Genomic DNA, 26223 nt, shown 5'->3' on the forward strand with positions numbered 1-26223 from the left:
CTCCTCCCCCTCCCCCTCCTCCGCCTCCTCCTCCCCCTCCCTCGCCTCCTCCTCCTCCGCCGCCTCCCCCTCCTCCTCCTCCCCCTCCCCCGCCGCCTCCCACTCCCCCGCCTCCCCCGCCCCCGCCCCCCCCTCCGCCGCCCCCGCCCCCGCCGCCCTCTCCTCCGCCCCCTCCCTCGCCCGTCCAGCCTAAGAACGAGTCCATCTGCGACTGCATCAGCGTGTTTGAGCCCAACACCCGCTGGCGCTTCCGCTATCGCGACTCGGAGCTGAAGGGCGACTTCAACTACTTCTCCTTCAACATCTTCACCGTGCCCTCGGACTACTGCCTGGAGGTCAACTACCGCCCCGGCTACTGCTGCGACCAGACCCTGGAGGAGGTCGAGGTGGCCATCGCCCCCCAGTTCCAGGACTCGTGGTGGAAGCTGGCGCCGCGCTACTGGTTCTTCAACACTGACGGCTCCATCTTCCAGTCGGGCGCCATCAGCACGCAGCACAAGTCGGACTTGGGCCTGATCTTCAAGGGCTTCAACTTCAACACCTCGTCCGTGCCCCCCGGCACCGAGCTGGTGCTGACCCTGGCGCTGAACGCCACCCTTTGGAACAACACCGATGCCTTCCCCTGCGGCCAGTCGCACCTGGTTGACGAGGGCGGCATCTGTGACTACCTGATGTATGGCAACCAGATCCACGACGGCCAGCCTGTGATGAGCCCCTACGGCGACTTCGTGCCCAGCTGCTGTCCCGAGGGCGTGTACCTGATTGAGAACCCCACGCCCTACTGCGGCTGCACTGACAACAAGCTGGAGTCGCCCTACCGCCTGGTCATGGAGCCCCAGCCCGTCACCGTCAGGGGCGCCACCACCTACTCGTTCCGCGTCGACACTACCAACCCCGTGCCGCCGGAGTCCAACGCCGAGGTGGACTGCAACGGCATGGACCTGGATGCCGTGCGCCTGTACGTGCTGCCCGAGATTGCCAACAGCGCTGCCATCACCTCCGTGATGTTCAACAACAAGACGATCCCCATGAAGAACATCACCTTCGGCAACGACACCTACCAGTACTGGATTGAGATCAAGGAGCTGGGCAAGGCCAAGCCCGCCATCGGCACCTCGTGGAAGCTGGACATCACCGTGGCCGGCGCTGCGCCCCCCAGCATCTGCGCGCCAAACGCCCTGGGCACCGGCGAGTGCGAGTACAACTTCTTTGGCAAGTTCTCCCTGAAGGACCTGGAGTACCAGTGCTGCGCGCACGGCCTGTCGGAGCCCACGCTGGTGAGCGAGGAGCCGGAGCAGTGCGGCTGCGATGCCAACATCCTGGCCACCCCCTATCGCCTGGACTACGCCAGCGCCGCCTACACGCGCGCCGCCGACGCCACCACCCTCAACTTCACGCTCACTTACGACCAGCTGGACTGCGAGCCCAACTCTGCCTGCTGCGCCAGCGACCTGAAGAGCGTGTTCATCGAAATGGACACCACCGCCTTCGTGTCGGCGGCCGTCACCCCGGCCGTGCCCGGCGGCGTGACCGTGGAGAAGCTGGCGAGCGGCATCAAGCTGACTGCCCTGTTTGGCTCGGCCAACGGCTACGACGTGGCTGTCAGGGTCAGCGGCCAGAAGACGCTGGCGAGCGTGTGCGGCAGCCTGTCGGCCAAGGACGGCTGCAAGTACCGCCTGGAGGGCGGTTACAACGTCAACCAGCCCTACGGCTGCTGCCCGACCGACGTCACGGGCGTATAGTGACCGTGTAGCGGCTTGATGTGGTTGCGTTGTGTCATGTGAATGCGTGGATGGCGTGTTGTTTGTGTCGTGGTGCTCAACGTGTGTGCAGCGGTCGAGAGTGGCGGTGTGGCTCTTCGTGCGGGGGCACGTGCGCACTGAGGCGGGGGTAGCTGGGTAGGCGCACGGTACACAGGGGGCGTCGGGGCTTACTGGTCAACACCAGTAGGTTCGTTAGCACGACGATGATAATAGCTTGGTATGATAGACACACGGGGCTAGCTTGCCACAAGCAGCAGATGGTACTGCGAAGGTAGCCACGGGATGGCTTGCCCTTCCTAGACTGATGAATAGTGACCCCTTCTAGTTTATGGATGACGATCGAGTCTCTGATAAGCGCTAATTCTAACTCCCCGTGCGCATAACTCAACTAGCAAGGCCGCTCTCTGATTGGCGAGCCAAACACTAGCGTCGGGCGACGGCCTTAGGCTTGGTGCATGGAGGCACATGGAGGCGAGCAATGCGCACCCACGCCTAATTGACCCTGACTATTGAATCTAGCACTCGCGCTGCGATGACGAAGCTTGTAGCTTGCGTAACTGGCGATACGGCCACATCCAGGGTGCAACCACCATGGTGGTGCCATGTAACTTCGAATCACGCACCAAGCCTCTCGATCATGGGGCTCCTTCCAGCTGAACGCGGGCACGGGCTGAGAAGGGACTAAGGAGAGCACATCAGGGGCAGGGTTCCAGAAGGCACACGAGTTCGGTATGTTTGACCAGGAAGGTACCGACTCCGCAAGGCCAGATGGGCTCAGCTGGGGTGGGGCGCAAACGACGGAGCAGGACTGCAGGAGTCGGCGCCTCGTGACGAGGGTCGGGCGTGCAACCCGGATGACACGTACCAGCCCGGCCTTGCCCCTTGGCGCATGCGTGCGCCCGCCTGCTCATTATGATTAGTTATCAACTCGTGTGCAGCAACTATACTGACATCTGCTTTAAGAAACACCTGCACAACTTTCCCTCCATGCGCCAGTCAAGCTCGCGACGCCCCGCTTAAGCCTGAGACTCCTCCTAATCGAGTAGGGCCTTGCGCCCGCTGCCGCAACGGCCATGGAGGACTGTGCTGAGGCCTTGCGGCGGCTTGCAGAGCAATGCGTCAGTTCAAAGCTCGACGCGCAGAAAGGAACTTCGCAAGGCCTACTAAAACTCCTAGAGCTGAAGGAGGAAAGCCGCAAGCTGGCCTTCGCAGCTGAGGATCAGCGAGAGGAGACCAGCAAGTTCAAGACGCGCCTGGAGCATGCACACCTTCAGCTACAGAACCTCATATACGAGAAGGAGTACTACGAGAAGGAAATTCACGAATGCCAGAACTTTCGGTTCAAGCATCCCGACTCCGCCATCGGGCTCGTGCCCGTGGAGCAGTTCCTGGCGTCTGCGGGGCCAGAGGTGCTTGAGCGGATAGGCGACGACCCGCACAAGCTCATGCTCGAGCGGTTGCGGGACGAGCTGTCTCAGCGGAAGGCTATGGTGGCCAAGCTGGAGGAGCTGAAGAAGGCTAAGGCGGCCACGCGGCAGGAGGTGGACAAGCGGAAGCGGACGCTGGACGACCTCCAGCAACAGCTGCAGGGCCTGGAGGAGACGGCGAAGCCGCTGCAGAGCATCCTGGCGCCGCACCTGTCGCTACGGGGGTTTGCGCGCAGCGCGGACCTGCTGCCGCTGCCCCTGTACATTGTCTACTCGCAGCTGGCGGCGGTGCGGGAGGCGCTGGGGCTGCCCATCCGCGTCGCCATTCTGGGATCTTCCGTAGAGGCGGAGAGCTTTGCAAAGGCGCAGACGGCGGACCCCGCAGACGCCGCCGACGGCGCTGCGGCGCCGGAGCCGGCATCCAAGCAGGCGCGCTTGTCGCCGGCGCCCGGGCAGGCTGGCGCCACCGCGTCGGGCGAGGACCTGTACAAAGTGCACCCGCTCAGCGTGCTTCTGGAGGTGCAGCGGGATAACAACGGCCGGCTGCAGGTGAGAGCCGCGGCAGACGGCGGGCCGGGTGGGGCGCGGATGCGGGCACGGATGGTAATGTTGGTGGTCGGCAAGGGTCAGGCGAGTTTTGGGTCGGCCTAGCAGCCGAGTAACTTGCGATTGCGCCCAGGTATTCTTGCGCCCGCTCACCCTCGTCTGTGCTCTTTCAATTTACCTACCAACAGACGATCATCAGCGTCAAGTTCCAGTTCCTGGTCAACCTAAAGCTGGTCACGGCGCACAGCGAGGTGCGCAGGGCCCCCGGGATTACGGCGGGGTCCTTACTTGAGTCTCAGGCCTCACATTTGGGATCACTGTAAGCTCGCTTACAATACAATTCTTGACGCCATGTGAGGTGCTGTCACCCATGCGCGACCGCACAGGTGCGTGATGACAACGTACTGCTAGCCGCGCTGTTCCCCGGGGACGACGGCTCCGCCACGGCGTACGAGAGCCTGGCGCAGCTGCAGGGCGGCACCTTCAAATACGACACCTCGCGGCCCGCCAAGCCGTACAGGTGGGATTGACGCGACCTACAGGTCTCACATGATGGCTGACAGATACCGTACAAACAGTGCGGCCTGAGTAGTGGGCATTGCGCATGCTGTGTTGGATAGAGCTCAAGGAAAGGAAACACGCATGCTGTATGTTCAAGCTGCACATTATGCCCTCCACCGACCACGGCCCCCTATCCAAATCTACAACAGGTGGTGCCAGCACCTGGCCGGACTGGACTTCGCGCCGCCGCTGCCGCTGGCCACGCAGCTGCCGGCGGCAGCGGGCGGCGCAGGCGCGGGCGGGCAGGCGGAGAGCGCGGGCGCGGTGATGGAGGGGCTGGAGTCATACCGGCGGCAGCAGCGCGTCATCCACGTCATTGAGCGGCTGCGGTCGGTCAAGACGGGGGACGAGGCCGCCAAGTGAGTGAGTCGCGGCGCGCGCGCGACTGGAGGTAGAGCTCCCTGTGTGTAGGTTAGCGCAAGGCAGGTAGGGGTAGGCGGCCGTCGGATCTGGGGTGCGTGTGTGTCAGTCTGCCTTGTTAAGGAAGACTCGGGACGAGGAGTAGTTGTTCAACTGCCACGCTGGCTTAGATATGGCGCGCCTGCATCACGCGTTTGACTGCCTGCAGGAAGATCATAGCGGCGCTAGAGAAGCAGCCCAACCCGCCCAATATGGCGCGGTACCCAAAGCTCCCAGTAACTGTAGTGTTTAGCGTAGAGGAGATTAAGAGCGCGGCGCCGGCAGCCGGCGGCGCTGGCGTGGCGGGCGGCGCCAGCAAGAACAAGGACAGCGTGGCGCGCGTGGCGGCGGCACTGGGTGCGCGGCCGGGCGCGGGCAACGGGCCGGGCGGCAGCAAGAATGACGCGGCGCCGGCTTCAGCGCTGCCGCTGCACATGCGCGGCGATGCGGCGGAGGATGGAGAGGTGGGGCTGCGCGGCAGCCGAAATGCCACCCCAGCGGTGGACGGCAGGGCGTCCCCGGTGCCCATGGACGTGTCGGGGCCGGGCGGCGCCGCCAACGGCTTGGGTGCCGGCGGCCGGACGGCCTCAGAGCTGGGGCTGTCGGCGTCGGCTGTTGCGGCCACGGCTGGCGGCAAGGATGGATCGGGCGTGGGCGGTGGCGGTGGTGATGTTGCGATGGAGGATGGCGAGGCGGCGGCGGAGGGCGAGGAGGGCGGCCGCAAGCGCCGCGCTAATGGCGATGAGGGTGAGGGCGATGAGGAGGGCCGCGAGGACGGCGAGGAGCAGGGCGAGGACGGGAATGCCGCCGACCAGCTGGTGTCGCGCTACCTGCTGACCGACCTGCTGGCGGCGGAGGCGGCGGCGGGCGGGACGGGCGGCGGTGGCGGGCCGCCCAAGCCGGCGGCTCCTAAGCCCGTGTCGCGGCTGTACCGCATCGTGCTGCGGCACAAGGAGCGGTCGCTTGAGTGCGAGCTGCTGGTGCGGCTGTTCCTGGAGTACCCGCTGCGGCCGCCGCTGCTGCTGGTGAAGGGCGTGCGGGAGCTGCCGCGTGAGCGGCGCGGGCAGCCGCGGCCCATCAACAACGTCAACCTGGTGTCGTGGCTGGAGTCGGAGGTGGGCGCGGAGGGATGGATGCGGTTCGGGGCGGGAAGGGCCTTGAGGCGGGGCGCGTGAAGGGCGCGGGCTTATGGATGCTGTGTGCGAACCAGCTTCCCGCGCTTTGCCTGACCTGCTACGTCGTTGTGTGCTCCTCCGCCTATTCGTTTACACATAGGCCAACTCAGCGGCTCTGGCCCAGGTGCCCGCCGACGCGCCCAACACGGCCCTGCTGTACCAGCTGCTGCACCTACGTCTGGCGTTTGACGAGTTTGCAAACGCCTACGCAGCCGAGGGCGGCGGTGGCCCCAGCACCGCTACGGCTACTACGGTGGCGGCCGTAGCGGCGGCTGCGGCTGCGGCGGCGGCTGCGACGGGTGAGGACCTGATGGCGCTGCTGGCGAGCAAGCAGCGCATGCGTGGCCGTGACCGGCGGGTGGTGCTGCCGGTGCTGGGCGACAGCCCCGTACCGCCGGCGGTGCTTACGCCGCTGGCGTAGAGGGTCTTGCAGTGTGTCCTCTAGCCGCTTGTCCTGGTGGCTCGTACTCGAGCATGGTGCCGCACATGTTCGTTGGCGAATCGCCGAAGCCGCACGCATGCAGAACATAGGGTGCGTTTGGTGCTGTATGTTTGCACGCTTTGGGACAGACGCAGTGCGCGGTGCTAACACCTTTGTTGACCAGGAGCGCGCTGCGCAAGCGAGCAATGCTGAAACGAACGAGAGAATACAACTAATGGGTACAAGCACTGACTACGTGGAAGGAGCTTTGGGACCGCGCCCTGATGCCGGCAGGGTTGCTGAGCTGCGCTGTAAACGGCTCGGGATACCTGATGATGCTCAATGGCGCCCGAGACTCCATTATCTATGCATTGCGCTCATCAAAATCACACGCGAATGCAGGCACGACTGTCTGTGCTCCAGCCCACCAACTCGATTTGCACACACCACCTAAAACTCCCGCGTCCCAGTCTGACGCCCTACAACGTGCTTGATCACGACAACCATCCTGCGCGCGCACATGACCACTCGCTACCGCTCTCGCTCATGCTCACGCTTCCTCACCCTCACCTCATCCTCACCAATATATTGCTCAAAACACTCTCTGCACTCACAAGACACAGCTCTAAGACGGCGCCGCAGCGCTGACTGCTGCCGGCGCCTCCAGCCGTGCCTTGGCTGGCCGCAGCCGGTGTCGCAGCAGCGCCACCCACTCCTCCCGGTTGCGCGCCCGCTGCCTGGGGCCGCACGGCACGATGTGTCCCGCCAGCTTGCCCAGCTGCCCCGTGAACACCATGACCCCCACGTCGAAGAAGCCGATGCCTTGGAACACCAGCGCTGCAAGGGAGCAATGCGGGTCCGGGCGGCGTCAAGGCGGACGCACCCAGCAAGGCACGCAGTGTGTGGTGCAACGGGCCGACGACGATGGGACTGAGCTAAGGGAAAGAGTGCATTGCATTGCAGATTGCGCCAAGGCTTGTCTGTGGCAAGCAGTCAATGTGTGCCGCGTTCACGGGCGAGGGCAGCTCTAGCACACCCGTGCTCAACCAATCCTGCGACCTCTCACCATCGTTTTCGTCGTGTGCGGCCAGCGTGTCAATAAAGCGCTGCGGCAGCTCCGACCAGTGTAGCCGGCTGTTGAGGTGGTGCAGGATGTGGTAGCCGTCGTTGTAGGTGCGCCGGTTGTCGGGGCAGGCCAAGCAATTGTAGGTGCTGCAACGGCAGTGTCGGTTGGGGAAAGCAAGCACGCACTGGAGACCCGGACAAGAGCCGCAATCACAGTTACAGCTTGCGCCCGCACGCACACGCGCACACGCACAGTGTCGGCCAATCCCCTTGCGCTTTCCAAACCCCTCCCCCACCCACGCCCACACACGCACAGTCGCCCACACACCTGCGATACGAGTTGCGCGGCTGGTCCGGGTCCACGAAGACGTGCTGGCTCCAGTTGCCAAACATGAGCGCGAAGGTGGAAACGAAAAAGGGCACCAGCAGCACCCACAGCGTGGCCACCGGGTTGACGTGGCGCCACAGCGCCAGCAGGCCGGCCCAGTAGCCCATCGCGCAGGCGGCGCAGCCCGCGGCCTCGGCCAGTCGGCCTTTGCGCAGTGCGTATGCGGGCAGCTCCACCCAGGTGCACAACCAGAAGCGAGTCCAGTAACTTGCGGGTGGTGAAGTGGCAGTAATGTGGATGTGTTGGTTACCGGTGTGTGTGTGTGTGTGGTGACGTAACTAGGCGGGCCTCTGCGCTTGACCATGCCGCATCACTTGTTGCGATGTGTCGTTGAGGTCGTTTGAGGTTTGACCGTTATTGAGGAATAACTTGCCACAAGACCATGACCATGCTATAGCAGCTATCGCTGCTTCTGCTGTATCGCCGTGTCCCCACGCCGGCTCACCGGACAAAGTGCGTCAGGCTGTTGCGCGGCACCGCCTCCGTGGAGGTGAGGTCGCCGGGGGAGGCGTTGTCCTCCACGTGGTGCATCACCACGTGATGGAGGCGGTAGAAACCGGAGGGCACGCCGTAGAAGTTGCACATGACGTACGGAATAATGTAGTTCAACAGCCCGTACTCTACAGGCGGGTGAAAGGATACGGTAGGAGCAAGCCCAGGACACGTCCCACGCCAGGGAACGGTTCATGGTCCTCTCGGGCCCCCCTGCCAGTTCAGAAGCCACTTGCACACTGGCCGTGCCTATCTTCGTATGCACGATGCTCACCCTTCTTAAAGAGGTTGCGGTGCTCCGTGACGTGCAGCGTGAGCATGTAGCGCTGGAGGAACAGCGCGTAGTTCAGCGCCAGGTACGCCACGCCAACCCAGTGGCTCCGGCAGTAAGCGAACATCAGGGCTGCCGCTGGCCACACGCAAAGTATCAAGTTGCATAAGAGGTGAAGCACAGGCTCATCGCGCGGGTCTTGCAGAAGCCTGGAGAGCGGACGGGCAACGATTAATGGCAATCGAAACAGGAACTCCTCGCGACGACTTGCAAGGTCTAGTTTAGCTAATTTCACAGGGTCTAGTGTCTGAATTGGTTTTGTCCCAGAAGCCTGTGAAGCCATTCTTGGTGTCCAGTTTTGGTTAAAACTACTTCTATATGCAATTTGCGATTGTATTACTGTACTATGCGCGACATATGCAGTTGCTAGAGAAACAGTTTGAGGCGCTTTAGCTTTCATGCCAGCTGCGGGCAATGACAGTTCTGTCTAGGAGCTCCCTCACGCCCCCGGAACATGTCTAATAATTTACACATTGTAGCTTGTTTGAATTGAAGCATGTGGGAGTGCAGAAGCAGGAGCCATGAACAAGTCAGCGACAGGCCTCTCTGCACTACGCGAAGAGAAGTTTAGGTTCACGGTCGAGACTCAGGGGCTGCACTATAGCGCTCAACCAAAGGTTGAAGCCAGCGAGGAGGACGATACGGTGTGGAGCGACGACGACGAGCACGGCAGGTGAGACCGCGTAGACCGCGCGAAGGTGTTGGAACCGAAATGGACAGCAGAACTACACGTCATGGCAGCTATATACGTTGAGCTTGAACTCCAGGGCCGACTGACACCGGTCTGGCGAAGAGCTCCTCTTGTTGACACTGCGCAGCGCTTCGGCACGCAGGCGGAGGCACCAACGGGCCCAGCAGAGCCCTCCCCAGGCGCAGCGCATTGCGGCCGAGCTATCTCGGCTGTTTCAGGAGGTGAGCCATACGTGCAGGCGATAGGTTGCTGGCTGGCGAGGGGTCTAGTCAACTAGCCACACATCCGAAGACCTAGAGGCCCTAAAACCGAACTGGCCACGTCGCATGTCCTGTGCGCACCCTTCACACAGGGCGGGTCATCTGGCGGCCTGACGGATGCCGCCTTGGAGCGAGCGTTGGCGGGGGCCGTGCCCAAGGACACCGCCGTGGCAGGGCTGGACGTAGCCAAAGACTACATCAAGCAGGTGAGGGCGGGAATGTGGGCCCATCGGGGACCTCGGAAGGTGAGGCTCCTGCTAATTTGTGTCGCCGCGCTCTCGCGCTACCGAGCCTGACACGTGACGTGAACAAAACGCCTTTGCAGATTCTTGGGGAGCTATACGGCGATAGCGGCGTCAACAGCGCCGGTGGTCCCAATGCTGCAGCCAGCAAGGACACGTCTGCCGTCGCCAAGCCAGCAGCAGCCGGCAGCAGCGCCTCCTGGCTGGGCGCAGCCGCCCCTGCACAGCCTGCTACCCGACCATCAGCAGCACCAGCTGGGTCCGGTGGGGGCTTCAGCTGGCCGCCACAGCCGTGGCCGCAGTCCTCCAGCACCACGCCTCCTTCCCAGGCAGTGGCGGGCCTGGGCACCGGCGCCGGCAGGACAACGGCGCTCGACCATGACGAGGAGCGGCCCCGACCTCGGCCCCAGTCGCAGCCCCACTACGGCAGGATTAAGGAGCAGCTGGACCTCCTGCAGAACGCAGACCAGCTCGCAGCCATCATATCTGTGGCCACCACGGCCGCAACCACGGCCGCGGCGGCGGCAGTCAAGCACTCCATGCAGACACCGCCGCCGCTGCCGCCGGGGGCGTATGCACGCATGCAGCCTGGGCTGTTGATTGGGGCGGGGGCGCCGCGGGATACAGGTGACGATCAAGGGGATGAAGGGGACAGCCCAGACCCTCAGCCGCAGCAGCGGCGGGGCGCCCTCGTGGCGCCGCACCGCCGCTCCACACCTGTTATCATGCGCGGCGGGGTGAAGGGCGCAGCGGCGGGCGCCCGGCACGGAGAGGAGGGGGAGGATGTGGACGAGGCTGCGGGGGATGCTGAACAGGCCGCAGCAGAGCGCGACGGCGCGGCGGCTGGTGGCGACGGCCCTGCGCGTCCGCGTAACCCGCACCAGCAGCCATGGATCGATAAACTTGCGACGCCCTTCAACCAGGGGGCGGCAGCAGGGCCGGGGGCGTGCGGCCCTGGCGGCAGTGCCATGCGGGTTGTGCACCTGGGTGCGCCGCGTGTGACTGCGAGGACGCCGCCGCCGGGTGCTGCAGCCCCGCCCGCCTGGCGGCAGCAGCAGGAGCAGCAGCCCGCAAATGCTGCTGGTGCAGGCCAGCAGCCACATCCAGATGCCCAGGGGGCTCAGGCCGGTACACGTGGCGTCGTGCCTGTGCCCTTTCCCGGCCTGGACGGCGTGGGCGGCACAGCCAACGGCTCCTTCCAAGCTGCTGGCAGCCAGCAGGCGCAGCAGCGTCAGCAGCAGCATGAGCTGCAGCCTGAGGCCACCTTCATGCTGCGGCCGGCAGCTCACAGTGACGGAGGCGCCGCGTCCAACGCGCAGCTGTCCTCCGGCCAAAACGCCCTGCAGCAGCAATGGCTTGGTGGCGCACAGCGCTTGGCGGCGGGCCAGGTGCCAGAGGAGGGCGTGTTCGTGCCCAGTGGCCCATCCCTGTTTGCGCAAGCGAATAGTGGTAGCGCAGCCGCTGGCGGCGGCAGTGGTGGCGGGTTTGCGGGCTTTGGAGCGCTGGGTCCCGGGGGCCAGGCGCAGCAGCAGCAGCAACAGCCGCCGAGGCCTCGCCGCAGCGAGCTGCCAGATGATGTGAAGGACGTCTTCCGCAACACGCTGGCATTCATTTCGGACCCAGATGGGGCGCGCGCGGCGCAGCAGCCCCCGCCGCCAGCGTGGGCAGCCATGGCCGACGTGGAGGAGCGGCGCGAGGCGCAGAGGTGAGGCGGGGGCTGGCGATGCAGTTCTGGCAGCAGCCAAAGTGTGCCTCCTCTAGGCTGTGCTTTAAAGTGGAGTGCACATGTTGGGCTCCGGCACGTGCAGTTTCATGACTTCGGTTTTCCCCCTTCTGTGCCTGTCGTGGCGTGCCGTGCAGGGAGGCGGATGAGCTCTTGGGCGGGGCCTTTGACTACGCGGCAGCCCGGAAGGAGCTGGAGCGAGCCAAGCGCTCCTCTCGACTCATGCAACAGCCTGGCGCCGCCGCCGCGCCTGCAGCGGCTGTGGCAGGTGCCTTGCCATCCGTCACTGCCGCAGGCGCAGGGCCACGGGGTGTAGGCGCGTCGGCAGGCGGGGCGGTGCGGGGCGCAGGTCGGTCAGAGCGGGGCCGAAGCGCGGCTGGAGCCGCACTGGGCATGGAGGCGGCCGCGCCGGTGGCGCCAGCGGTGCCTGCGCCGCGGCGCGGTGACTTCGCGGGCGTGTTGCCGCCGCCGCACTCGGTGTGGGACGTGGATGAGGCCTGGTTCGACCTGGACGAGTTTAGCAAGGTAGGACAAGGTGTGGGTTCACACATGGGAGCTGGTGACACAGCGCTTACCGCCTTCACTGCCGTGCCTCATCATAAGCTGAACGTACCAACGTCTTTTGCAACGACTGGCCCCACCTGAGCACAGGCGGTGGAGGCTGAGGTGTCTTACCGCGCAGCGGCGGCGCCCGGTGCGGCGTCCCGCCGCGGCTCGCCTGGTCCCAAGTCCCTGGCTGGGCCATTGCTGGGCGGCCGAGCCCTGCGGGCGGGCGGCGTGGGAGTGGGTGCGGGTGCGGGCGGCGGCCTGGCTGCGCTGGAGGCGCTGAAGGCACAGATGCAGGAGCGCCGAGCTGCCGCCGCCACCGGGGCGGGCACAGCTGGCACAGGGGACGCAGCGCCAGCAGGTGAGACCGCAACAATGCACCAAATTGGCAAAACTGTTTTTCGGATGTAAGTCTTGCGCATGCCACCGTGGTCGCGGTGCTGAACGACTAACTCCGCCGCTCGCGCGCCTTGTCTCCCACAGCGCCGGCCCCCCGCAAGCGCTCCGCCAGCCCACCTGGCCCAACCGTGCCGACCGCACCGGCCCTGTCTGCACGTCGTGAGCGCGAGTCCTCTCAGTCGCCGCCGCCCCGCCGTGAGGCGTCGCGCCCCACCGGCCCGGTGCGCGTCGCCTTCGGGCGGCGTGTGAGCGAGCCGCCAAAGGCAGAGACCACCAGGTGAGTGCCTCAACATGGCTTCTAGCTCCATCCCCAACATGTCTACTGTATACCCGTTGACCTGTATGTTTGCATGCTGCTAATTTTGCTGCCCACAACGCTCAACCATTAACAGGGCCCGCAGCACCAGTCCCAGCCAACCGAAGCGGCGCGCCAAGAAGTCCGCCGCTGGCGGCAAGGCCTCCGAGGCCAAGGCGGGCGGCGGCGCGGGCGGCAGCCCCTCCAGCGCCGCCACCGACGCCGCCATGGAGCACGTGCTGTCGGCGCTGGCGTCTGTGTTGCTCTCGGACGGCGGCGGCGACGACTCCGAGCCTGAGCGTGAGGACGCGCCGCCGGCTGCCGGCCCGGCAGGGACCGGCCCCCATGCCGGCGCTGGCGGCGCAGCAGAAGGCGTGGAGCGGCCTGCGGCCGCACCCACGGCCGGGGCGGCGGGCGATGCTGCTCATGTCGATAGCACTGCTGCTGGCGGCGGTGCGGAGGGCATGCAGCCCGTGGACGCGGCGGCGCCAGAGGCAAGGCTGAATGCGGGTCTGGGCGGCCACACGACCACTGCAGTCACTGCTACAGCCGTGGGTGGCAATGGTGGCGCCGAAGGTGGCACGGCGCCTTGGCTACAGCCGGGCACGCAGGCCTGGCCCCTCACCACTGCCACTGCCCGGCCCCGCTTCACCTACGTGGTGGACACGGGGCACGCCCCAGTCACCACCCGCCTGCCCGCGTGGGCTGCGTCCGCCGCCAAGGCCGCGGACGCTGCTTCCGCCTATGCAGCGGCAGCAAGCGAGGCGCCGGCTGGGCTGGGCTTCGCCACCCCCACACGCTCGCGCCGGCCAGCGGCTGGCGCCGCGGCCGGTGCGCCTGGCACGCCATTCCTTCCCGGCCTGCCGCTGGGCGCCGGCGGCATGCCCGGCGCAGCGCCCTCGGCGGCTGCTGGCGCGGCAGCAGCACCAGGCGGCGCCGTCGAAGTGGGCAGTGAGGCAAACCCAATGGCTGCCAACAAGCTCTCCTACGCCTATGCCCACCACCAGTTCGGCTACCAGCGGCCTCAGCAGGCCGCCGCGGCCTATGGCGTGCACAACCCGCTACAGCCGCCAGCGCTCTCGCAGCTACAGCCGCAGGGGCAGCTGCTTGCCTTCCCTGCGCCCTCAGATCCAGCCACCTTCACGCACATCCTGCCGCCGCGAGCCGCGGCGGCGGCGCTTGCATCCGCTGCCGCGGTGTCGGCCCGGCAGGCCAAGGGCCAGACGCCGAGGCAGCAAAAGGCCCCTGTCGACCCGGCCCAACAACTGGAGGAAGCATTAATGCAGGTGCGCGCGGCCTTGACGTATCGCACACAGAGACAAGGCTACGGTGTAGCGATGCGGAACGCCCACGCGCCGGCATGTTGCATTAGTAGCTTGCGTGCTTGGCCGCTCCAGTACGCAACGCCCTGTGCCGCCAACTGAGAGCGCCACGCACTAACGGTACCAACCCTTGTTCCACCCCAGGCCGTGGAGGACGAGGTGGTGAGCCGCCTGGCGCTGGCACAGCTGGCAACAGCGCCGGTGGACAGCGGCGCCGGTGCACAGCCGCCCGCAGACGACGGAGCAGGTGGGCTGGACGCAAACGTGTTAATGGTTTGAACTTATTAACGACCGGAAGTGTAGACATGGCGTGCCCCATACCTCCTGAACCGATGCTAATGTGGTGCTGCGCCGGTGTCGCTTGCTGCGCCGACAGGCATGGTGCCGCCCCTGGTGGACGCCGAGTTGACGCGGCAGCTGGTGTGCGACGTGCTGCGCGACAACCTGCGCAGCATCCTCAGCACGCCGCAGTGGCAACAGGAGGCGGCGCGCGCGCAGCAGCGCGCCGCGGAGCCCCTCTCGCTGGAGGAGGTGGTGGCACAGCTGGCTGCAATGCCGCTGATGCCGCCGCCGCGTGGCCCGCCGCAGACTACAGGAATGGAGGGAGGTGTGGGCCAGCCGCAGGCGGAAGGTGCTCCGGATGTGGATGCAGAGGCAGCGGCGGGCGTGGATGTGGAGCCAACCGGGCTGGAGCAGGCAGGCTATGCGCAGGTGCCTGCAAGCCACAGCGGGGAGGAGGCGGCGGAGGGCTCTCAGCCGGTAGCTGGGCATGACGCGGCGGAGTGTGGCGCAACAGCCCCGCTGGACGCCGTGGCCTCGCGCGTCAGCGCTGGGGAAGATGAGGACGAGGCCGCCTCCTTTGCTGGTGCTGGTGCGGCCTCCTCTGCGGCGCCTCCGCTGCTGGGCTCGCAGGCCTCTCACGCCAGCCTTCAGTCGGGTCCCTCCGCATCCGCGCTCTCGATGCAAGGCAGCCAGCACCCGCTCCAGTCCGGCCCGAGCCAGCGCTCCGTGTCCCGTGTCGGCCATCCGCCCACCGGCCACCCTCCACTTCATCCCCCGCCGTCGGCGCAGCCCTCCTCGGCCTCGCTTCCTCCGCACCCACACGCGCTGCCGGCACCGCACGCGCTGCCGGGTCATGCCGCCGCCGCATCTAGCGCCTCTCCCGCCCCTCCCGCCCCACCTGGCGCCGCTCCCTTGGTGGTGAGCACCGCGCAGCCGTGGGATCAGCATCATGGCCCCGCCGCCGCCGCCGCAGCCGCAGCCGACGACGGCGGCGGCCACCCTGATGACGCCGGCCTGGCACTGGTGGTGCAGGCTCACGGTGTGCAGGGCCGCGGCACCCAGGCACATGGCGTGGACGACCGCTGCACGCAGGCACATGCCGTGCAGGACGTGGGCACGCAGGCGGCGGGCGTCAAGGACAGCGGCTCACAGGCGGACCCGCCGCCGCCGCACTACCTACTGCAGGCCGCGCTGGCGGCAGGTGGGGTTGGGGCGTCGGGGTCTGCATGTATCAGCGTGTCCCTTGTCTCTCGCACGGAGAACCAGTACCCGTACAGCCTGGGATGCATGCGCCGGCCCAGCACCTTCGTCTGTTCGGTCTCAAATTCCTTTTTCCTAACCCCGCCGCTCGGCACTTGCGCGCCCTGCTGCAGGCCTGTCCTACGGCACCGGGGCCCTCGCGCCGCCGGGCGTCGGAACCGCGCCGCCCGCGCCCTCGCCCTACGTGGGCCCCGACACGGAGCCGCCGCACGGCCTGCCGCGGCCCTACTACCTTGTGCCCGCCGACGGTTCGCAGATCCAGCTGCCGCCCACCTACGCCGCAGGGCTGTACGGCCACCTGCCGCTGTTCAACGCAATGGCGGGGCTAGCAGGTGGCAGTGGCGGGGCGGGAGGTGGCGGGCGGCGGCCGGAGCTGCGCCTGCCGGGGCTGAAGAAGCTGCGGGACTCATCGGATGTGGAGTCCAGCAGTGACAGCATGCAGCGCCACCTGAGGGTAAGAGCGTGAAGCAATGGGGCGTGGGGGACACGAGGGGGCGTAGGGGCTCTATGCTCTGGGAGCCCGCATGTACCGACAGCGGTGCACCTCCACCTCTGGCACTCAGCACTGAGTGCGTATTACCGCTCTCACATGCACAGTGCGGGATGTACAAACCAGTACACATAACCACGCGCATACATCACCTGAAACATGTCCTCCTGCAGGGCCCCGGCGCGCGCGGTCGCGACCTGCTGGACGACAGCAGCAGCGACGGCGGCGCCATGCAGCGCAGCTACGCGCAGCTGGAGCTGGCGTCGCTCACCGCGCGCCCCGTGCGCCTGGACCTACACCGCGCCGCCCTGCAGCAGCAGCAGCAGCAGCACGGGCTGTACACCCCCGCCGACGCAAACACCGACTCGGGGGAATCGCACCTCACGCGCGGTGACCCGGTGGGTCTGTCCATGTCCGGCGTGGCGCCGGGCCTGATGCTGCTGTCGGAGAACGGCATGGGCGCCGGTGCCGCGCGCGGCGGCCGCTGGCCGAGCGACACGGGCATTGGCTACGGCGGGCCGCACCCGCTGTACCCACAGCGTGTGGGCAGCTACGGGCCTGGCGGCAGCGAGGGCGCCGGGCCGAGGGCGGGACTGGGGTCGGGCGGGCTACCGGGTTCAGGCATGGGCAGTCGCGTCATGTCAGGGCAGCTGGGCCTGGGGTCGCTGCCGGGCACGGGCGCGGCGCCATCGCGGCTCAACAGCCTCGGCGTGGCGTCCGCGGGCGCGGCGGAGGCTGCTGTTCTGGCGGTGGCGGTGGCGGCGGAGGCGGCAGCTGCGGATGAGGGAGTGGCGGGCCACGGGGCGGGTGGCAGTGCTGCTGGCTCTGTGGCGGGGCAGCGTGTGCCGTACCACTCCGATATGGCGGCGTCCGGCAGGTCGGCGCGCTCAGATGCGCCATCGCAGGCGTCGCATGGCGGCCGCGCACACGGGGACCCCAGGGCTGAGGGCGAGCCCACCAGCGGCCGGGGAGGGCGCGCGCCAGCAGCGGCTGGCTCGGTGGCTGGCTCGGTGGCTGGCTCGGTGGCGGGAGAGGAGGTGCGCGGGCTTGCAGGCGGAGCGGTGGTGTCCCGCTCAGGCAGCACGGCACGCAGCGAGCGCCTGCCACCAGTGCTGGCCCGTGCCGGCAGCAGTGTGTCTGCGGCCTCTGCAGCTGGCGCGGGGCCGGCGGCCGGCCGTGCAAGCACTTCTACTGAGGTGATGCAGGAGGAGGTTGAGGAGATGGTGGTGGCTGAGGCCAGTGGCGCGGGCAGCGCCACCGCCAGGAGTGCGGCCGGCTCCTCGCCGGCAGGTGACACCCAGGCAGCCGCAGGAGTGCCGCTCCCGCCGCCAGCACGCCCAGCAGCACCCGAAGCGCCGCCAGTGCCCCCAACGCCGCCAGCGGTTGGTGACGATGAGTACGTGGAGGATGACTTCGAGGAAGATGACGACCTGGATCAGATCCAAAACGTGGATTTCGGATCCGATGATGACGATTTCGGCGCGGATCTGGATCTTGAGGGCGCTGATGCGGATTCGGATGCCGACGCCGTGCCGCGGCGGCCGCCCCCACCACCGGCGCCGCTGGCAGCACCGCAGCCACATCCTGAGGGCGCGGAGGTGGAAACGGTAGCGGCGGCTGATGCGGGCCATGGTTCCGCCCAGGCCAACGAGGAGGAGGTGGAGGACGCTGTTGAGGAGCTAGAGGTGCTTCACAGCGAAAGCGGCAGCGAGGATCCCGCGGCAGCAGAAACCGGTGTCGGCAGGAGCGGCTCGGCTCGCGTCAGCGCTGCAGCCAGTCTCAGCGGCGGCGGCGAAGCCGCCGCCACAACCGCAGGCAGCGCACAGCTCTCGCGAGCCGCCTCCTTGAGTCAAGGCAGCGGCACTGGCGGCGGCCGCGGCCCTGCTACTGCCGCTCCGGCTACTGCCGCCACGGCCCATGCCGGCGTGCAGGAGGCGGAGGACGCGCTGGAGCTGCTGGACGAGGAGGAGGTGGGGCGGGTGCTGGCGGAGGAGGACGAGCGCGAGCTGGCGGCGCTGGGTGACGACGACGGCGGCAGCGTGCTGGGCGAGCAGGCGGAGGAGGGTGAAGAGGTGGAGGTGGAGGGAGGGGAAGAGGTGTTGACGGCCAGCTCCATGCGCGACCAGCGGCAGCAGCAGGTGGACGAGGCCGGGGAGGAGATGCAGGTGAGCGGCGCGGGGACGTGGGGTGCACGTGTGGGGCAGGAGCAGACGACTGGGGGCGGGTGGGGTGCAGTGTTGTCCAGAGGTTGGCGTGCCGGCAGCGCATCACCATCGGCCCATGACACCTTCTTCCCCATGTTCCGCCGACCTGCAGAGCGCGCTGCGGGATCCGGAGCAGCAGGAGCAAGCGGACCTGGGCTCGGCTGTGCAGTCGCGGCAGCCCTCCGCCTCCCAGCCGCGCCCCACCCTGGGCAGCGCCGCCGGCAGCCAGCCCAGCTCAGCGCCGGCCTCAGCGCTGCAGTCCCGCCAGCCATCCTTTGCCTCCTCCACAGCTGCAGCGGGACGGGGCGCTGGCCTGGGCCCCGCGCCGCCCAGCGGCGCCCTCACCGCCGCCTCCGCCGCAAGCCTGGCTGGCGGCGGCACGGGCGCGGGTGCCGGCGGCGGCGGCGCCGAAGCGGCACTGGGCGACGCCGCGAGCGTGCGTTCCTCTATGGAGAGAATGGCCCGTGCGGGCCTGGCACCGCTGGAGCCGCCGTCGCGCTTGGCGTCCATTGGCGCCGGCAGCAGCGCCGGCGCCGGCAGCTTCACAAGCAGCGTGGCGCTGACGCCGGTGGCGGCGGTGGCGGGTGCGGCGCCCGGGGCGCCGCCGGCGCTTCTGACGGCGGGTGTGGTGGGCGGCGGGCGGCCCGGCTCAACGGCATCGCTGCAGCGGCCAGCGCTGGCGCCGCTGCAGCCCGTCGCGGCCACGTCGGCCGTCGCGCATGCACCCGCGTCCCCAGGTGCGGTGGCTTTGCTTGGCAGCGCTGGGCTGCATGTGTTGCAGTGCTGCAGCTGCTTTGCACGCTGCATGCAATCGTTGCCTCCTGTTAGGGGTGAGGGTCCGCACGGAGTGAGACAATTGCTTGTTGCTGTGTAGGCGTTGCTCATGCCATGTCCAGCAGAGAGCGCTGCGGTACGGCATTGTACGGTATCCCACCGCCCGTCCTTTCACTGCGCCGACCCTTGAGCCACCAACTGAACACGCTTCCACTGTGTGTGCTTTCACCTGCAGGCAAGCCCCCGGCCCTGTCCGACTACCAGGGTCCTGTGGGCCGCCTGTGGCGCCCCGCCTCTGCTGGCGCCGGCGACGCACCCGACCCACTGCTTTCCAGCAGCTCCGAAACCCTCATGGCCTCATCCGAGGCCAGCGGCCCCTCCCCGGACGCCGTGACCCGGGCCCTGGCAGAAGGCGAGCGGCGGGCGGCGACCATCCGCGCGGGCGGCGCCGGCAGCCTGGCGGCGGCGGTGGCGCGGGCTCAGGCGGCGGTGGCGGGCGGGCAGCTGCCGCCGCTCCCCAGCGAGCTGGGCAGCCTGGAGGTGTCGTCGTCTGTGTCGACGTCGGGTGGTGATCCTTCTGCGAGCACGGACAGTTTGTCGGGCGTGTCGGGTGTCACGCCGCCGCGGAGCAACCAGCTGGCGGCGGCGCGGGCGATGCTGGCGCGGCGGCAGCAGGAGCTCAGCGGGGCTGGCGAGGGCACGCAAAGGCGGCGCGGGGGTCCGGCGGTGCTGGAGGCAATTGGCGAGCTGGACGTCAGCGTTGGTGGCGGTGAAGGAGGAGGCGGCAGGGATGGAGAGGAGGAGTCAGGCACTGGTTCGGAGGCTTCCTCGCCAGACCAGCCGCGTCAGAGCTTGCCGCAGCAGCCGCAGCAGCAGCCGGCTGGCTCCGCCCTGCCTAGGCCCCTGGCTGGTGGCCGTGGGCTGGCGGCGGCTGGGGCTGCGGCGGCTGGGGCGGGCGCTGGCCGGGGCCGCGATGGGGCGGTGTTCCGGCTGCGGCAGTACGGCGCGATGCGGCGGAAGCTCATGCAGCAGGTGGGCTGGCAGCGGGGGCAGGGGCTAGGGCGGGGCGCTCGTACGACGGGTGTAGCTGGGGGCTCCCTTGGTCTCTAAGAACCCAGCCTAGTTCATGCGCACACACCCGCGAGCGCGAGCGCGCTCTTGTGAACTGTCCTTTTCGTTCTCTTCCTAACACACGCACTGTCCTTCTCCCGCGGGCTCCCTGCCTGCAGATCGGCGTTGCCGACCCGCTGCTGATGTCCAGCGCCACCAGTCTGTCCACTGACGACAGCAACGACAGCGGCTCCAACAGCGACGATTACCAGTAGTCCGGGGTCAGGGCTGACAGAGCGTGTGGGGGCGAGGCTGAGAGGCGTGGCATGACGTGACAAGTGAGTGAGTGCGACACGCCTGGATTGTGGTGTTCGTCGACAGTGACCAGATTAAGTTTCGGTTTGCGGTGGAGGGGGCGGTTTGGGGGTGAGCGGCTGCTGCCAACCTTATGGTGCAGCCAATGCACGGGGTGGTCGAAAGTCCCCTGGTTGGTAAGCAAACACGGTGTGCCCATGGCCCGCGTGTGGTGATCTCCAAGTAAGTCGTGGGTGGGTGTGAGTGGACACTTGGCGACACGTCGTGTTACACTGCTTCGCAATAGCGGGCAGCCTGTCAATAAGTTGCCGCTGCGCCTGACGCGCATGGGGCCGTAATTTTAATATGGCAGTTGACAGTAGCATTCTGAATTCATACAGACAGCATTGCTGCTCTTGAGGCGGCACCCATTGCGGGCCTGCCAATAATTGTTTAACTACCATGATGCGCACTATGTGATCATGGATGGAGGCGGAAAGCGCCCTGGCTGCATAATCATCTTGTGCCATACCATATGTAATGTTTATGTACGTGAGAGCGAACCTGGTCCAGCACGTACTGCAATAACAATCTCACGAATGCGCTTCCTCTTTGCCACGGTGAATCCAGCCAGCGCCAAAATTCCGTCACGCGTAAGCAAGGGAACGTCAAAAGGCAACACAAGCCCCCACATAAATTACGGCAACAGGGCCGGGCTCAGACGCTTTCCATAAATCAAAGGCTACTGAAGTCAGCCCTCCGTGTGTCCCTCAAAACCGTACGGTTAAGCAATACCTAACACTGCCGTATTGCCGTGCTACCCCGGTACCCTCCACTAATTAGGCTGTTGCTGGCGGCGCTCCAAACGCACGCACGCACGGGCCTGCTGTTACCTGCTGGCAGCGAAATTAAAGCGTGCGATTTATGCGGTTCCAAACTTCCAATCAAGGAATGAAGCGCTGCTCCCGCTTCCCGCGCGTGACCACCGCCGCCGCCCGGCCGCCGCTGCCGCCGCTGCTGCTGTAATCTCAAACAGACGAGGTCAAGCTGCCGTGCAGTGCGTGACCAGCCGTGGCCGGCAGGCACCCTTCCAGCAGGTGCCGACCTCTGCCGTGACGCGGTGGCAGCAGCGGGCGGGCCGCCTGATGCCCGCCGCTGCATTTGCCCCGGCTGCCCCCGGTGACAGCTCAGCCGCACAAGCACGCACGCGCAACCTCCGGGGGTGGCTGCCCTAGCTACTGGCCGCCACTGGCACCGCCGCATTCCGCCGCAAGCGCTCACGCCGCCGGCAGTGTTTGCAGCGGCACTGGCGGCAGCGGGGACGGCACACACGCTCGGAAGGCCACGCCCAGTTCCTTCTCCTCAGCCGCTGGCGGGCTACCGCCTGCAGCTCCTCCCGCTGCTACTGCCGTTGAGACGGCATCCCCCAGCTTCTTCGCTAGCTCCGCTACCGGCACCGCCACGCCGCCCTCGGTGGTGGCCGCCCGCTCCAGCAGCCCACCGCCGCCCTCCTCGACGTCAGGCAGCAGCGGCATCGCCACGACACCGCACGGCGCCAGCTTTCCCTGCTGCTGGTTGTCAGCAGCGAGGGCAGCTTGGTGGCGCGCTGCCAGCGGCTGCACCGGTAGCGGCAGTGGCGGCAGCAGCACTGTCTCGCCGCCTCCAGCGGATGCAGCTCTGGCACGCGCCTCCAATGCTGCAGCTCCAGCAGCAGGCGTGCCCGCAGCCAGCGGCGACACGGGCGGTGCCGGCAGCGGATGGTCACTTGCATCATCGCCCTCACCAGCGCCGTCGACAGCACAGGCCGCTGCCAGGAGGTCATCAATGTCCGCCGTCGCCTGCTGCTGCAGTGGCGGCGGCGGCGGCAGCTCCTCGCTCGCCGACAGCAGCACCAGATTTCCCCTGTGCGGTGACGGCACGCGCATTGTTGCAAGGGTAAGGCACGCGTGCGTGCGCGGCGTTGAGCCAATTACGGCAACCATTCCAACTCAAACGTACATGGCGTTTTAAACACACGCACCTGTGTACCACCACCTCCAGTGTGAGGTCGCAGCACATGCCAACATCCTCCTCAGTGCCGCCGCCACCACCGCCGCAGCCGCCTGCCACGCCGCCACCGCAGCCGCCGCCGCCGCCTCCAGCCGCTGCTGCAAATGACGCAGCGCTGTCGTACCGCACCGGCAGTAGCGCCGTGGCCGCCGCCGCCACCGACACCTGCACTCGGGCGCCGCCGCCGCAGCCAGTGCTAGAGGTGCGCCTGGAGAGCGCGGCGGCAACGGCGGCGGAGGCGGCCGCAGCAGGCGCGAAGGCGGAGGCGGATGTCGAGCCGTCACCGCCGCCGCTACCTGCGGCGCCAGGGTAGGCGTCCGGCCCCGCCACCACGACTCCTGCGCCGCCGCCGCCGCCGCCGCCAAGGGCCGTGCCAACGGGCGGGAGCGGCGGCAGCAGCCCACGGGCGCCGTCAGGCCCGCTGCTTGAACCGCGCATAAGCAGCATGCCGCTGTTGCCACCGCCGATGCCGCCACCACTGGCGTAGTAGCCACCGCTGCTGCTGCCGCAGCCGATGGTGGCGCCGCCGCCGTCGTCGCTGCTGCCGCCGCCGGCGCCGGTGCCAGCCAGCAGCGCACACAGCTCCTGACTGCCGACGCCGCACAGGCCGCGGGCGAACTCGCAGCCGTTCGGGTCCAACAGCGACACACACTCCTGCATGCGTGAGTTAGTGGTGTGTGTGTGTGTGTGTGTGTGTGCGTGAGGGCGCCCGTGCGTGAGTTTGGGCGAGTGCGTTCCGTGTGAACAGGAAGCGGCGGAGGCAGGGCCGATGTGAGCGGAAGCAATTGGGCAGGGCATTGCTGTGTTGAGATCATAATGACACCTTGCAAAGCTGGGCCTCTCATCCCATTAAAAACAGAGCCCCCGGTACGATGATCCAACCGATTGGCGATAGCCAGCCGATGACTGGGCCTCCTAATGCTCGATCGCCCGCTCCGACCTCATGCACCCACCTGTAGTCCGAACTCGCCCTCCACCCTCGTGATGCCCGCAGCCACCAGGGGGCGGTGCTTGTCGCGCACCGCCCGCACCGCGCCCGCGTCCAGCCACAGCTGCCCGCGCACCGGCACGGACAGGATCCAGCGCTTGCGGCCCTTGAGGCTGTGAGGCAGCGGGAAGAACTTGGTGCCCAGCTTGGGCTCGCCCTGGGGGAGGGGGAGCGAGGGGCGGGGGCCGAGGGAGGAGGTGCGGTGGGGGGAGAGCGGTGCGGGAAGGGACTGGGTCACGGGAGTAATAGTCAGGAGTGCAATTGAGTGCGGAAAACCTTGGCAGCCAGCATCATGGTCCTTGCGAAAGGATTGAGTGGGCCATGAGTGTGGTCGTGATTGAAGCTCGGAACAATGCGGCAAGGGTGGGTGCTGGCGCCAGCCTCGCACACACCTGCGCGATGCGTACGATGTTCTCTGGCGCGGTGCTGTTGCAGATGACCATGGTGCAGCCCGCCGCCGTGGCGATGCGGCCGGCGGTGAGCTTGGTGGCCATGCCGCCCGTGCCCCACTGCGTGCCGCGCGTGCTGGTGTCGGCGGTAAGGCGCGAGATGTCCTCCACCTCGTAGATGGGCGTGGCGTTGGGATCGTCCTTGGGGTTGGCTGCGGGGGAGGGAAAAGCAAACGCGGGCTATCCCGTCAGCCCACGACCTCGACAATCTGGCCCAAATTAAACGTGCGCCTTCCTGCTGTCTTGTGCCATCCATGGGTACCGCACCCCCTGGCCACTCCGCAGCCCCGGGCCCACTGAGCCCCTTGGCTAACATGCTGACACCCACATTCCCACGCCCTATGCACCCGCAGCGCCTTCCCCTCCTTTCTCACCCGTGTAGAGGCAGTCCACGTCTGTGAGCAGGAACAGCCAGTCCGCCTGCACCAGCGCCGCCACCTGCGCAGACAGCGTGTCGTTGTCGCCGAAGCGCAGCTCCTGAACTGCCACCGTGTCCTGTACGGGAGGTGCACGGATGAAAGCGTGATGCGTTCAGACGGTGATGAGTGTTCGCGGTTTCGTCCTTGCGAGTACGAAGGTAACTGTACTCGCGCAACGGCGTTGACCGGGGAGGCAGCAGCATCCGGCATCTGGGCAGGTAGCCGTGAAGATGCCATAAAGAGCACGTCGCTGCCACCAACCTCGCCCGACCCCGCGCCGCACGCGCAGCCCCGCTCACGTTCTCGTTCACGATGGGCACCACGCCGTACGCGAGCAGCTCCGTGAAGGTGGTGCGCGCGTTGAGGTACTGGGAGCGGTTCGCCAGGTTGTCCAGGGTCAGGAGCAGCTGCGCACATTTCTGCATGCAGCCGTGGGCGACAGCGACAAAGGTTTGGTTTGCCGCAGCGGGCCAGCCTGTCTGGGAATGCACGGCTTGCTGGCTGAGTCTGAACATACATGAGTCAAACGACACGCACGCACTTGAGCCCATGCGGCCTAGCAGCAGGCAGCACAGCGGGCTTGCTGGACTCGCTCGCTCGAGATGCCTGTCGCTCAGCACCCCAAAACCACCCCGTCGCTGCAAGCGGCACCCCCTATCCCCACAAGCTCCCATCCCTGCCCGCATTTTGCATCTGCCCAGCGGCTCAGACGTCCAGCTGGCCCTCGCAGCCCACGCTCCCACTCACCAGTCCCAGCGCGCCCAGGAAGTCTTCATAGTACTTGATCAGCTGCACCTGCCCCACCGCGGCCAGCGCGCGCTTCCGGAGCGGCTCGGGGCCGGGCAGCGACAGGTGCTGCGCGCCCACACCCACAGCGCCGCTGGTCACGATGATCACGTGATGACCTGGAGGGGGGAAGCGGTGGTGGGGAGGCGGGGCGACGGTGGTGGGGAGGGGGAAGGGAGAAGCGGCAAGGGAGCAGGAGAGGGTGGTGGTGGTGTGTGTATAGGGGGGGAGAGACGCGAAGGAGATGAAGAAGCCTGGAGGTGGGGCAGACTGGTCGGTCGGGCACCGTTCCGGAGAGTAAGACAAGTGATGTTCGCAACGTGTCCGCATAATATTGATTAGGCGCGAACGTGCGACCAGAGCGCCTTGCGTCGACGGCAAGTCGTTTACCTTGACTGCGCAGATCCCGGACGGCCTCGCACAGCTTGGCGAGGGAGGACAGGTTGACGGTTTGGTGCTCGGGTCGCATTAGCGATGTCGTCCCCACTTTCACGACCTTATGCACACACGAAGATGCGGGCGGGAGGGCCAGGGAGCCGCGTTTCAGGTCGCAGCAAGTGCAGTGAAGATGCCGGGCCGATTTGCGGTCCCGGGGCCCTGCACTGATGCAATCCCTGCATTTCTGCCAGCTTACAAAGATCGAGGCATCGGTGCCCAAGGTCTCTTTAACATATCCGCGTGGCCGCGGCGCGGGCAACGTTCCATCCACGGTCGAACTCGGAGATAGCGATGGCGCGGTCATATCGCACGTATAGCGCTCACAAAATGAGCTGTTTAGGGGCTTCAGCTGGAACGTTCTCAATCGCGGGGTCAGTTCGGTTTGCAACTGTCCTTGTCAATAAAGCAGAGCACCTATCTCCGCGTGTATGTACCGCTCTGAAGGCCCTTATGCAATGCGCAGCCTCGCCAATGCATGGGTCAACATTGCGCAATGGTCGGTGAGACCATTCACCTCAACTCAAACTTCGATTTCCTCACGTCGCCCGACTCGGCGGCAGCTGAGCGCGCGACATGTACAGAAAATTTGGGGTCATACTCAGCCCTGCTGAATGGCATAAAGTTACTCCACCACAGACATGCGTGCGCTTGACAGTTTGTCGGTCAAGTCCGCAAACGCCGAATTCATCGCGGC

General features: G+C 66.8%; 5 protein-coding genes across 6 annotated transcripts in view; 3 read left to right on the forward strand and 2 right to left on the reverse strand.

The window, feature by feature from the left end:
- Positions 1–2383, forward strand: part of CHLRE_17g705500v5 (uncharacterized protein) — a 4003-nt gene extending 1620 nt beyond the window's left edge. The window contains exon 3 of the mRNA XM_043071988.1: positions 1–2383. This exon is cut by the window's left edge and continues 585 nt beyond it. Coding sequence (XP_042914447.1) covers positions 1–1742 — 1742 coding nt within the window. The 3' untranslated portion in view covers positions 1743–2383.
- Positions 2384–2690: 307 nt separating this feature from the next.
- Positions 2691–6619, forward strand: CHLRE_17g705550v5 (uncharacterized protein). The gene is made up of 6 exons (XM_043071989.1): positions 2691–3739; positions 3925–3987; positions 4123–4256; positions 4447–4656; positions 4866–5811; positions 5972–6619. Exons 1-6 carry the CDS (start codon positions 2837–2839, stop codon positions 6290–6292), a joined length of 2577 nt encoding a protein of 858 aa, XP_042914448.1. The 5' UTR covers positions 2691–2836; the 3' UTR covers positions 6293–6619.
- A 25-nt stretch (positions 6620–6644) lies between these two features.
- Positions 6645–8940, reverse strand: CHLRE_17g705600v5 (uncharacterized protein). Its single transcript, XM_001691512.2, has 5 exons — positions 8512–8940; positions 8191–8365; positions 7686–7952; positions 7359–7504; positions 6645–7129 (listed from the first exon to the last, which is right to left on the reverse strand). Exons 1-5 carry the CDS (start codon positions 8633–8635, stop codon positions 6918–6920), a joined length of 924 nt encoding a protein of 307 aa, XP_001691564.1. The 5' UTR covers positions 8636–8940; the 3' UTR covers positions 6645–6917.
- A 100-nt stretch (positions 8941–9040) lies between these two features.
- CHLRE_17g705650v5 (uncharacterized protein) lies at positions 9041–20652 on the forward strand. 2 transcript variants are annotated; one of them, XM_043071990.1, is made up of 15 exons: positions 9041–9241; positions 9387–9480; positions 9612–9725; positions 9845–11466; positions 11622–12009; positions 12136–12391; positions 12514–12706; positions 12822–14010; positions 14191–14293; positions 14423–15529; positions 15702–16042; positions 16252–18243; positions 18395–19019; positions 19292–20088; positions 20286–20652. In XM_043071990.1, exons 1-15 carry the CDS (start codon positions 9090–9092, stop codon positions 20379–20381), a joined length of 9069 nt encoding a protein of 3022 aa, XP_042914450.1. In that variant the 5' UTR covers positions 9041–9089; the 3' UTR covers positions 20382–20652. The 2 variants fall into 2 exon arrangements, with proteins under 2 accessions (XP_042914450.1, XP_042914449.1); XM_043071991.1 differs by having other exon boundaries at positions 9402–9480.
- Positions 20653–20676: 24 nt separating this feature from the next.
- On the reverse strand, positions 20677–26110 carry CHLRE_17g705700v5 (uncharacterized protein). Its single transcript, XM_043071992.1, has 9 exons — positions 25726–26110; positions 25482–25587; positions 25053–25210; positions 24605–24724; positions 24261–24381; positions 23830–24038; positions 23403–23594; positions 22421–23103; positions 20677–22302 (listed from the first exon to the last, which is right to left on the reverse strand). The coding sequence occupies exons 1-9, from the start codon at positions 25831–25833 to the stop codon at positions 21678–21680; spliced, it is 2322 nt and encodes a 773-aa protein (XP_042914451.1). The 5' UTR covers positions 25834–26110; the 3' UTR covers positions 20677–21677.
- Positions 26111–26223: the final 113 nt, after the last annotated feature.

This window comes from Chlamydomonas reinhardtii, chromosome 17 (genome assembly GCF_000002595.2).
Source record: "Chlamydomonas reinhardtii strain CC-503 cw92 mt+ chromosome 17, whole genome shotgun sequence".
Classification (NCBI taxonomy): Eukaryota; Viridiplantae; Chlorophyta; class Chlorophyceae; order Chlamydomonadales; family Chlamydomonadaceae; genus Chlamydomonas; species Chlamydomonas reinhardtii.